Consider the following 13058-nt stretch of genomic DNA (forward strand, 5'->3'; position numbering starts at 1 on the left):
TTAGCATTTGTTATCATATGATAGGCATTCACACAACACTCGGCATTTCCAAAAGTCCAATAATTGTTTTCATTTACAAAATGCCCTATGAGATTGTATTACACCATAAAATTTGACCTATATCATAAATTTCTGTAAGAACTTTAAATTGAATCCATTTCACCCATTAAAAGGAAAACCTGAGTGAAGGATTAACAAACCAAATTTTGAACTTTTCTATTAACACACTCCTCTTAATACTTAAAGGATACAGTCCAAATTCAAATAATCACTGTCTAGTAAAGCACCAAAGCACCATTTGTGTATCTTGAGTAAATATCCTTCTTCCTGCCCCAAATCCTCCAAAGTCATCAAACCATCAGGCCTAACATGTTAAATATTATTTACACGGACAGTTAAAACAAGGATGTTATAGTAACATTTGTAAATTCATAAATACATTTTGATGTCTAAAATTGCTTACCTGCTTTCTTCAGCTTTTATCATTGCTATTAAAGAGAAAAAAGAAAAGTTACATATAATTTTTTTAACACAATCACTGAAAACAAACTTTAAAGGAGATAAAGAAAAGTTTCATAGAATAAGATTTAATTTACCATCCTAAAAAAAAAAAAAAAAAATCACCACTTTTACTGAGCAAATGCTTGCTCCCAAGTTCCAGGGCAGCAATTAAAGAATGAAGACAAATTTAAACAACAGCAGTTTTTAGGACAACTTCTCCCCACACTGCTACTTTCCCAAAGGCTGCTGGCTACTGCAAAAATTCCCTGAAAGTATCTGCATAGTTCTGAAATAAAATAGTATTTTCCCCAGGGATAAACCTATTTGATTTCTTTTTAAGATATTAAATTCAAAACGGAATCAAATTCATGTTATGAAATTCCAGCACATATATACTAGCATTGACAGGTAGATAGATAGTTATGCACACCATCTGTAGTAGGGTTATATCAGAAATGAGCTTGATATTTCTTACATGAATAAACTGGGACTCTACCTATCTACAATATCATTATTAGCCAATGCTAGTATAGACATTTAAATCAAGCTTTAACAATTTACACTCATTATTTCAGTTTTCATTCTAGTTAAATTTTTCTTTAGGGGTAACAAAAATATCGCATTTACTCAGCATCATTAGGGAATGAGGTGCTCCATGTAAGTGATAATATAAACTTAAATCTATGAAAATATTTAAAAAACTTATCCCCCTTTAAAGGAAATCATTTCTGAAAATCTGTTTAGGCTGGCTGACCCCTTTATTATGTTTTAAAGGGGTTATCACTACTGAGATAAATTAACATGTTTTTCAGATACAATGATGATCTAAGCTAATAAGGGTGACACAAATAGATTTAAGACCACAAGGCCTCTAAGAAATTTTTATTCTCTCTTTCCTGTCAGACATCACTCCACATTGCACACTTTTTTATTAGGCCCATTCTCCTACTATCTGTTGCTTCTAACCTGATATAGTTTATGACACCAGATTCTATTAGAAGTGAGAGAAGTAAATTCTCAATTCTTACTCGTAATCTCTGCTATTGTAAGTCTTTTGGTTTTATATTAGATAGTAAGTATTTCTAGATTTTCAGGGGTATTCTGAATAGTTGAGGATGTTGAAAAATTCTCCCTTCGTAAGTGAGGCATGATATTTTGTTTACCTTAATTTTCCCATAACAAATATTTGCTATTTTGCAATGTTGTGCTAAAATAAAATCAGCATTAAATGTACCGTCTGACAATATATTAACAAAATTTCAACTGATAAGGATTCAAGGTTCTCTGCCATCTGCTAAATGGGTTAAGTCACATATTCCATGTATGCACCAACACTCACAGCTGTATTTAGAAATATTGTACATGATATCCTTGTTCAATTTTCCAATGGTAAATGATGTTTTTTTTTTAAAAAAAAATCAAAGTGCAACTTTAAAAGTTACAAGCTCATTTATAATATAACCGTTAAATGACAGGAGAAATTAGAGATTTCTCACTGTAGACTTATCCAATCATGGTTAGTGAACATTAGTGACAAACTCTAAAAATGTTAAATAACGACAGAAAATGAATTATCAAAGCAGCTCACCATGCAGGTTTGATTTTGTAATAAGACTTCCAGCAACAATGGTATTCTGGTATCCTAGTTTCAGTGGAATCAAATCAAATAAAAATCTATTTAAAATCTATAGAACTGAGATCTAGAGCAACAAGAAAATAAGAGCCCATAAAACTGTTACACCATTTAAAACATTCTAATCATTTAATTTTTAAAAATAAGGCCTTTGTTTGAGCAATCCTATTTATGAAGGATTAATTCTTTCAATGTGAATGACATATATATATAAAAAATTAACATTAAAAATTACTTTTTCCTGTTTTACCTTCAAGATCCTCAAGTTCTTTAGGTTTGGCCCAGCGAGATTCTTTTGTTTGAGAATTATAATAGTAAGGTTTTCCAGAGTCAGATTTGTACTCCTTCCAAGGGCATTTAGATAAAAGTTGCTAAAGGCAAATGAAAACCTTCGGTTAACTAATAAAATTAGCATCACTCTTCATTCACATCACTGTTTTTACTAGATATTCTCAATCTATACAGTTCTAAAGCTTATGAGATGATGGTAATATAAGCTATGAATGATAAGATACTAAGTGATGTTATTTAAATATACTATTTAATCTTTACTGTAATATTGAAACATTTATACAATTGTTCCATTTATACTGTTACTTAGAGAAAGTAATCTGTCTAAGGTAATATACCTAATAAGGGGCAGAGGCAAGACTCAAAACCAAGCCTATCTGAATTTCAAACCCTACGTGCTCTTGCCATTTACACCCCACCACAGGTAAAAAATTAGCACCCATATTTCACAAATAAGACTTCTCAAATACTAATATAAGTAGGAAAAACACAAAACTTGGGAAAAGGCAAAATCTGGTTTAGTCATGCTTAGATTTCAGTTTCATTATAATTTATTACAAACCTATGTGAATTACCTTACGTAAGAAAACAATGTAAGTATGATATATTTAAAACCTAATATATAAAACCAGTTAGGGTGGTATGAGAATGCTACTGAAAACTCAAATCTAGACAGAGCGTCTTGGGCAAATATTTAACTGAGATACTATGTCACTATTGGGATAAATAAAAAATTATAATATCTACAAACCTCTCCTCCCAAGTACTGCTGTGCACATTAGTGTGGTGGCCTGGAAAATACTTTTACCTCCTCAAATTCCTTAATTAAGAGGGGAGAAAAAAAGATATGCTGCCAACTAAGAAAAATCTTAAGTATAGTCTGAAATGCCACATCAACTCTTACTCAGGACTACAGAGTTCCTAATTAAACCACATGCAATATTGCTTACTCAGTGTATTCTTTCAATCTTTCTTCCATTTCTGTATATTCTGAATGGTAAAATTTCCAACACAAAATTAAATACACATACTTTTTGCAGGGCATTTTCAAAGGGAAAACTTCCCCCTCTAACAGAAGGAAGTATTTTTATTTGTGATTTGTTATTATTTTTTTTTAATTATCCCTTTCACCCTCCTCCCTCCCCCCTTCCCCTCTGGTAACCACCAATCCAATCTCTGTCCCTATGTGTTTGTTTATTGTTGTTATTATCTACTACTTAAGGAAGGAAATCATATGGTATTTCACCTTCTCCCTCTGACTTATTTCACTTTGCATTATACCCTCAATGTCCATCCATGTTGTCACAAATGGCTGGATTTCATCGTTTCTTATGGATGAGTAGTATTCCATTGTGTATATATACCACATCTTCTTTATCCATTCGTCCCTTGATGGGCACTTAGGTTGCTTCCAAGTCTTGGCTATTGTGAATAACGCTGCAATGAACACAGGGGTGCATGTACCTTTACAAATTGGTGTTTTCAAGTTCTTTGGATAAATACCCAACAGTGGAATACCTGGATCATATGGAAGTTCTATCCTTGATTTTTTGAGGAATCTCCATACTGTTTTCCACAGTGGCTGCACCAGTTTGCACTCCCACCAGCAGTGTATGAGAGTTCCCTTCTCTCCACATCCTCTCCAACACATGTTGTTTCCTGTCTTGTTAATTATAGCCATTCTGACAGGCGTGAGGTGATATCTCATTGTAGTTTTGATTTGCATTTCCCTGATACTTAGTAATGTTGAACATCTGTTCATGTGTCTGTTGGCCATCTGCATATCTTCTTCGGAGAAATGTCTGTTCACGTCTTTTGTCCATTTTTTAATTGGGTTGGTAGTTTTTTTGTTGGTGAGATGCATGAGTTCTTTACATATTTTGGAGATTAACCCCTTATCAGATGTATGGTTTGCAGATATCTTCTCCCAATTGTTAGGTTGTCGTTTCGTTTTGTGGATGGTTTCCTTTGCTGTGCAGAAGCTTTTTAGTTTGATGTAGTCCCATTTGTTTATATTTTCTATTGTTTCTCTTGCCCGGTCAGATGTGGTGTTTGAAAAGATGTTGCTAAGACCGATGTCGAAGAGTGTACTGCCTATGTTTTCTTCTAGAAGTTTCACAGTTTCAGGTCTTACATTCAAGTCTTTAATCCATTTGGAGTTAATTTTTGTGTATGGTGTAAGGTAAGGGTCTACTTTCATTTTTTTGCATGTGGCTATCCAGTTTTCCCAACACCATTTGTTGAAGAGACTTTCTTTTCCCCATTGTTATGTTGTTGGCTCCTCTGTCAAAGATTAGCTGTCCATAGATGTGTGGGTTTACTTCTGGGCTTTCGATTCTATTCCATTGATCTGTGTGTCTGTTTTTGTGCCAGTACCATGCTGTTTTGGTGACTATAGCTTTGTAGTATATTTTGAAATCAGGGAGTGTGATACCTCCAGCTTTGTTCTTTTTTCTCAGGATTCCTTTAGCTATTCGGGGTCTTTTGTTGTTTCATATAAATTTTAGGATTCTTTGTTCTATTTCTGTGAAAAATGTTGTTGGAACTTTGACAGGGATTGCAGTGAATCTATAGATGGCTTTAGGAAGTATGGACATCTTAACTATGTTAATTCTTCCAATCCAAGAGCACGGAATATCTTTCCATTTCTTTGTGTCTTCTTCAATTTCTTTCAGAAATGTTTTATAGTTTTCAGTGTACAGATCTTTCACCTCTTTGGTTAAGTTTATTCCTAGGTATTTTATTCTTTTTGTTGCAATTGTAAATGGGACGGTATTCTTAATTTCTCTTTCTGCTACTTCGTTGTTAGTGTATAGAAATGCAACTGATTTTCCTATGTTGATTTTGTATCCTGCAACTTTACAATATTTATTACTTCTAAAAGTTTTCTGGTGGATTCTTTAGGGTTTTCTATATATAAAATCATGTCATCTGCAAATAGTGACAGTTTCACCTCTTCCTTTCCAATTTGGATCCCTTTTATTTCTTTTTCTTGCCTGATTGCTCTGGCTAGGACTTCCAGTACTATGTTAAATAGGAGTGGTGACAGTGGGCATCCTTGTCTGGTTCCTGTTCTTAGAGGGATAGCTTTCAGTTTTTCACCATTGAGGATGATATTAACTGTGGGTTTGTCATATATGGTCTTTATTATGTTGAGGTACTTTCCTTCTATACCCATTTTATTCAGTTTTTATCATAAATGGATGCTATATCTTGTCAAATGCTTTCTCTGCATCTATTGAGATGATCATGTGATTTTTATTCTTCATTTTGTTAATGTGGTGTATTACATTGATTGATTTGCAAATGTTAAACCATCCCTGCATACCTGGAATAAATCCCACTTGATCATGGTGTATAATCTTTTTAACGTATTGTTGTATGCGATTTGCTAGTATTTTGTTGAGGATTTTTGCATCGATGTTCATCAGTGATATTGGCCTGTAATTTTCTTTTTTTGTGTCGTCCTTGTCTGGTTTTGGTATCAGGGTAATGTCAGCTTCGTAGAATGAGTTAGGGGGCTTCCCCCACTCCTCAATTTTTTGGAAGAGTTTGAGAAGGATAGGTATTAAGTCTTCTTTGAATGTTTGCTAGAATTCACCAGGGAAGCCGTCTGGTCCTGGACTTTTATTTTTGGGGAGGTTTGTGATTACTGTTTCGATCTCCTTACTGGTGATTGGTCTACTCAAATTCTCTACTTCTTCTTGATACAGTTTTGGAAGGTTGTACGATTCTAAGACTTTATCCATTTCTTCCAAATTGTCGAATTGGTTTGCATATAGCTTTTCACAGTATTCTCTTATAATCTTTTGTATTTCTGAGGTGTCTGTTGAAACATCTCCTCTTTCATTTCTGATTTTACTTATTTGTGCCTTCTCTCTTTTTTTCTTGGTGAGTCTAGCTAAAAGTTTGTCAATTTTGTTGATCTTTTCAAAGAACCAGCTCTTGGTTTTATTAATTTTTTCTATTGTTTTTTTTGGTCTCTATTTCATTTATTTCTGCTCTGATTTTTATTATTTCCCTTCTTCTACTGATTTTGGGCTTGCTTTGTTCTTCTTTTTCCAGTTCCTTTAGGTGCACTGTTTGTTTATTTGAGATTTTTCTTGTTTGTTGAGATAGGCCTGTATCGCTATAAACTTCCCCCTTAGAACCGCTTTTGCTGTATCCCATAAATTCTGGCATGTCGTATTTTCATTTTCATTTGTCTCCAGGTATTTTCTGATTTCTTCATTAACCCAGTCGTTGTTCAGTAGCATTTTGTTTAATCTCCACGTATTGGTGGCTTTTCTGATTTTCTTCCTATAGTTGATTTCTAGTTTCATACCGTTGTGGTCAGAAAAGATGCTTGGTATTTTATTTGTAATTTAAATTCATCTCCATCACCCCAACCCCATTGGAAATGTTTAAGAACTTAGCAGAAGACATTTGAAATCACCCAGCTTTGCTATAAAGAGGAAAACAATTTGAAATGTGAATTAAAAAAAAAGGGCAAGTAGAGAGAGATTCCTTTTTTGCTTCAAACTTATTCTTTAAATTATCCTTCTTAAATTGATGCCACCCAACAAGGGTTCCTAAACAGGGGCAAAATCAGTAAAATAAAACTGGTCTGTTCATAGAAAAGAATGAGTCTTATTTGTCTTTTTACTGATTCATGTGACTGTATTAACCATTTTCTCCTCTGAGTGCCTTTGTAGCATTCTTTTCTGAGATATAAACAGTATTATTCTTTGGATAGTCAAATACCCAAAAGATCCTAAAAAAAAATATGTCCTAGTCTACTTAACAATCCTTAATTTACAGCCCTCAAATTTTTACCTCAGCAGGTGTTTTAAGATCATCCGGTTTCTCCCAAGTAGACTGTTTTGTTTCAGTATTATAGTAGTAAGTCCTTCCATCAGGTGATTTATGTTCAGTCCACATTGACTTCTAAGGAAAAAAAAATTACCAAAAGATTTAAATTATCTAACAGTGCCACTGACAGTGACTATCAGTATCATCAGTTTCAAAGCAATATATAAAGAAATTACAAGTCTAAAATGGGCATACTTTTGACAGTTTAAGTCATTTAGAATGACTTAAGTAATGTAATCATTAGAAGTAGGAAGGTAGCAAAAATAGAATATTCTAAAAGTACTTCAAAATTAGCATGGATCAATTCAGGTTTTAGGATTTCGCTCTATTCTACAAAGTCTCAGAATTATAAGGATGTGACTGCTCTCCTAAAAACAATAACTCTGTAACATATGCACATAAGACAATCTTTCAGCAACACAAGACCTATGCCTTGTGGATAAAAGAAAATATATGAAATAGATGCTAATATAGTATAGGTGGATTGATCTTGAGCTCAACATCTCTAACCCAAAGAATATGTATATCCAGTTGGACAAAGTTTTAAATTAACATGGCAAGGATGCAGCTGTCAAAATTAGAAAGGATGGCTTTTGGATGACAATCAGAATCCAATCAACAAGGTGAAATTTAATAGGAATAAAATATGAATCCAAATGCCTCAACACAAGATAGGTGAGATAAAGTTTTACATGAAACTAGTTTGATATAGAATATAAATCTACTCTTGGGGTCCAAAAAACTACTAAAAACCTACTAAAAGGTGGTAGTAAAACTTCAAGCATCAATAGACATGATGCCTCAATAAAGGTTGGTTAAGAGTTTTACAAGGTTACTATACATGCACACACACACACAAAATAATAATAAAGGGGCTGGGAAGAAACTGTGAAAGGTGATAAATGTCTCTGGTCTTGATGGTGGTGACAGTTTCATACTTATTCTCAAAATCAACCAGTTGTACACATTAAATATGTACAGTTTTTAATATGTCAATCATACCTCAATAAAGTGGTTGGAAAAAAAGTTTTACAAGCAATCACAAATGAATGAATTACTAGATGAGACCAAACATACTAAGTCCCGTTCTGGGCACCAGATTTTTCAGATGGTAACAAACTAAAGTATGCTTGAAAGCGAGTTATAGACATGACCTATACCATATTTCTTCAAATCTAAGATAAAACATTATTGTACATACTTCTAAGAAAGAAAAAGTAAAATCATTGTCAAACTGTCACATGTTTTTTACCACTCAGTTTACGTAAAAGTTTAACATCAACTTAAAAAGTTACAATACTTAGACATTGGTTTTATCACATATCACTTTTATAAATACATATAAAGAAAAATAGGCAATTAAAATAGTTAAGCTATTTTTTAAACTTCATATTGAGACCACTTTTTGTATCAGAGTTGCTGATGTCCACTAATCCCACACAGTATCATCCTCTGTGGCATCAAAAATGTCAGTAATGCAGGATTTCTTTAAATAAAAAACATAAAATAACTAAAAACTACTGGTATTCTTAACTTTCTTCTGTACTTATTTAAAGCTCACCTACCTTTCTTTCTTCCTTATGAACTTTACTGAGTAATAGAGCAGACCTACTTTTAACTTCTGCTTTGAGAATATGGCTAAACACATGATTCATTGCTTTTCCTACTCTCTCACCATAATCATTTTATTCCTAGCTGATCTAAGAAAGCTGTGCCATTATTTCTAGGATTTTCTTCCAAACTACTGACATTCATTCTTCTGATGCTGGCACTTGTGCTGTTCCATTATGTGCAACTAAGCCGTAACTGCTGCCTGGAGAACGACGATGATAAGACACTATGGATTACAGGATGCATCCCAATTTCAGACTTATTTAATGGAAAATAAATATGCTAATTGAAAACTAGCTAATTTAAGGAACATTTGCAAAATGTGGGGATGGAGGACAAGAAAAGATAACTTAAGAAGGACATAAATCAATGTAATTTTAACAAAAAATGAGGTAAGATGATTATTTTCCAGAACTTCTAAGAAGAGAACTAGAAGAGTTAATGTGAAGGAATTATAGCCATTAGAATTCAAAGAAAGAACTTGATAACATTTGAGCTGTTTGATAACAAAATGATTGGCCCTTCCCATAGATATTCATTAAGTCACCTGATATGACTATTCACACAATGGATTTCTGAATGATGTAGCAGGATAGTTAGATAATTCCAAAGGGTATTAAGTTCTTTAACTTTCTTCTAGCACCTTCTGCAGGATATGACAACTATAATCTCTCTGAGGCAAAATTAAATAACGCTGGAAAATATTTAGCTTGCTGTTCCTCACCTACTGATTGTAACATCTTCTAATCGAAAGGTGATGCAATTAGAGACATACATAGAGGGTTTAAATGTAATGGGTAATGCTTTATATCATAAATTAAATGGCATTAAGATAGATAAAGAAGTTTATATTTCTTTCTTACTTTTTAAAAAAGTGAACTCAGTAGCATCTCAGGATTGCACTATCTAAAGAGGAATCTACTATAAGTTCCAAAATTATATTTAAGCTTCTCAAGTCACATCTGCTAAAGGGCATCAAGGAAAGAGGAAGTTCAACAGATCATGGAATACAAAAAAGAGACAATGTACATTTGACCAACTAATGGGGAGAAAGAAGTCTACAAACCAGTAAAAAACAAATAGTAAGCAATTTAGTATTCACTATCTATTACTTTATTTGAGCCTTACAACTACACTACCAAGCAGGTATGACCATTTTTCAAATAATAAAACCGAGACTTAGGAGGATTACTAACTTGCTCACAGTGATTCAGGAAACACATGATAAAACTAGAACAATTCAGTCATATCTGCCTCTAAAGACCACATTTTACCCACTCTGAATTACTGTTTCATGCTAGCTGTATTCAGGGACAGGCTAATTATAATATAATTAAGGACAGATAAATTTCTGATCAACTACTGAATATTAAACCCTGTGCTAATTGCTTTGCATCAATTCTCAGTTAATTCTTTTAATAACCCTATGAGGTAGTATTTATTATCCCCACTTTATAGAAGAGAAAATGGAGCATAAGAAAGTAACATGCCCAAGGTAACGAAGCTAGCTAGTGAGTTCATTGCAACATTGTCCTGGACGAAACTAAGGTGCTATTAAGGAGCAAGGCTCCAACTCTTTGCACTGATAGAAACAATCACTTCTACAGGAATATAAATTGTGTACTAATGTCTTAACTAAAATATACTAAATTCGCTTATAGAAGTCAATTTTGAAGTGAGAAAAATGCTTTATTTAATAAATTTTTTACTTCTTTTCCTTAAAAGTATTACATGTGCAACTAAAACTATAGTTTATCTTGCTTCTGGCCAAAACTAATAATTAATATTTTAAAAGAAAATTTTAAAAACAAATGTATCTGAATGTTGAATATAAGATGAAGAATAGTATAAAACATTAATGGATACATCAACAACTAACTACAAGTGGAAAGTTATCTTCATAGGATAAAATATGATTTATGCAAGTAGTTATTAAATACTGATAGTCATTATTAGCACAGTCTATTCATACAACTTATTTTCCTACAAAATTACTACTTTTTTTTAAACACAAGACCTCTCCAGAGCAATAAGCAAATGCTGCCTATCAAAGATGCAGACTACCCTTGCACAATCAGGGAAAACCTAACAAAGACTTGGATGCATATTTTGAAGGGACCAAAGCCAAGATATTACTTTTAACCTTAAGGTTAGTTGCTTTGGGACCTTGCAGGAGTTATTAAGATGTTCCTTGCATTGGAGCTTTAGTATTACTCTGCACTTTTGTCATAGACGACAACATTCCCAAAATTATTTTATTATTGACACAGTTACTATACTAATAAAATACTGTCAACACAAATGGTAGTTCTGGGGAATCAATCAAAAATTAACATTTTATATTGGCAAAATAAGGGATTAAAAAATCATTATCCTATAGATATACAAAATACCTACAGATATTCTTGTATATCAAGAGATATACAAAAATCTGCTACAGTCAATAGGACAATCTAAAGGAAAAATAAACATGGCCATTAACAGAACTCAATACAAATAACATAATTAGATGTTCAACTTCATTAGTAAATCAAGGAAGCACACTTTAAAATGAAATCTTTTTGCTCATCATATGAATGATAGTTAAAGACTATTAGTATACAATGTTAAAATGGTGTGAAGAAAAGGGCACTCTCATACTACTGTTGGGAATGAATATTATCTCTCTCAAGGGCAATTTAGTAGTTTTTATCAAAATTAAAAAGGCAAACAATCTCTTGATCCTGAAATTTCACTTCACAAAATCCCATTTATATAGTTGCAAAGATATACAAGGATATTCTCTACAGGATTACTTGTAATGGTGAAAATTAGAGATAATTCAACATCCACTCACAGGAAAACTGTCCAATTATGGTCCATTCATATTACAGACATATCTTGTGCAGATCTAATTTTAATATAACGGAAAATTCTTAAGATGTAGTGTTAAAAAGAGTAAGACATTGTAACAAATGATGTAGTGGCAAAATATATACAGAAAATACTTGAAAGGCAACTACCCCCCACCCCCAAAACCTGGGTATAAGGAAAAAAATGCACATATATTATTATCAAGAGAGCTAATATACTTTCCAGATTCAAAAAGGCCAGTCAACGATTGGGTTGTGAATAAACTCAGTACCCTCAAACTCAACCATGTATATATATAATAGAAATAAACATTTATATAAACATAAGTAGTATAAGCTCAACTGAATAAAACTGAAAGAAAAAAATGACTAAATCTAAACACTAACTAGGTAGAAAAATCCCCTCACAACCCTAAATAAGGAAAATAAGAAGCCAAAATAAAAGATCAGAATTGAGGAAGAACATAGACACAGATTTACAACAAATTTCAAAATCTAGAGGAAATGATTTCCTTGCAAACTACTTTACTAAAATTCACCCCAGCAGAAACACATCACACTTGAATATTCCAATTACCATAGAAACAAATGAAAGATACCCAACCAGACAATTTTACAGCAGAATACTATCTATAACCTTTAAAGAACAGAAAATTATGGTATAATTGTTTCAGATCACAGAAAAAGATGAAAAGCTCTGTAATAAATAAAACTCAAGAGTAAACATAATAAAAGAGAGGAAGAAATGCTACTTGTTAATATAAATGTAAGAATTTAAATAGAATATTAGCCAAAAGAATCCTGCAATGTATATACACTTGACCAAGTATAATTTATTGTAGAAGTGCAACTGTGGTACAATATTGGTAATTCTATAAAAGAAATTAATCCTATCAACAAATCAGAAAAATAAAACACGAAATGATCAAATCACATCCAGAAAATTATGACAACTCACAAATATTCAAAAACACAAAAATCCTCAAATAAAACGATAATAAAAAGAGAAATATCTAAATGATAAAGGGTAATTTATCAAAAAACCAATAAAAATCATTCTAAAGCCATTTCCATTAAAATCATGACCAAAACATGAGTCTACAATCACTATAATTCAACAAATACAGCATGGCAATAAAAATGAAATGATTGGTATAAATATTGGGAAAGAGATCAATTTTCTTGCCTTTACTGCTCAAGACTCAACTGACATCTAGTTAAAAAAATAAAAAAGCTATTCTAGCTATCCAGTGAATCTGGTAACATAGCTGGCTCTAGTATCAAAAGTTTTGAATTGACAATAACCAGCTTGCAATAAA

The 13058-nt window shown here is 32.5% G+C and overlaps 1 protein-coding gene across 10 annotated transcripts in view; it reads right to left on the minus strand.

The window, feature by feature from the left end:
• The window catches only part of PRPF40A (pre-mRNA processing factor 40A), a 59815-nt gene that overhangs the window by 19457 nt on the left and 27300 nt on the right, over window positions 1–13058 (minus strand). For 6 of the 10 annotated variants that reach the window (XM_087435216.1, XM_087435217.1, XM_014782417.2 and 3 more), the window contains 4 exons: window positions 7241–7351; window positions 2385–2505; window positions 2090–2143; window positions 464–488 (listed from right to left, as the gene is read on the minus strand). In XM_087435216.1, coding sequence (XP_087291342.1) covers window positions 464–488; window positions 2090–2143; window positions 2385–2505; window positions 7241–7351 — 311 coding nt within the window. The remainder of the gene's footprint in view (window positions 1–463; window positions 489–2089; window positions 2144–2384; window positions 2506–7240; window positions 7352–13058) is intronic. The other 4 variants (XM_014782418.2, XM_087435214.1, XM_087435215.1 and 1 more) reach the window with 1 other exon arrangement.

The sequence above is a fragment of the Ceratotherium simum genome, chromosome 9 (genome assembly GCF_057802395.1).
Source record: "Ceratotherium simum simum isolate JZ-2026a chromosome 9, ASM5780239v1, whole genome shotgun sequence".
Lineage (NCBI taxonomy): Eukaryota > Metazoa > Chordata > Mammalia > Perissodactyla > Rhinocerotidae > Ceratotherium > Ceratotherium simum.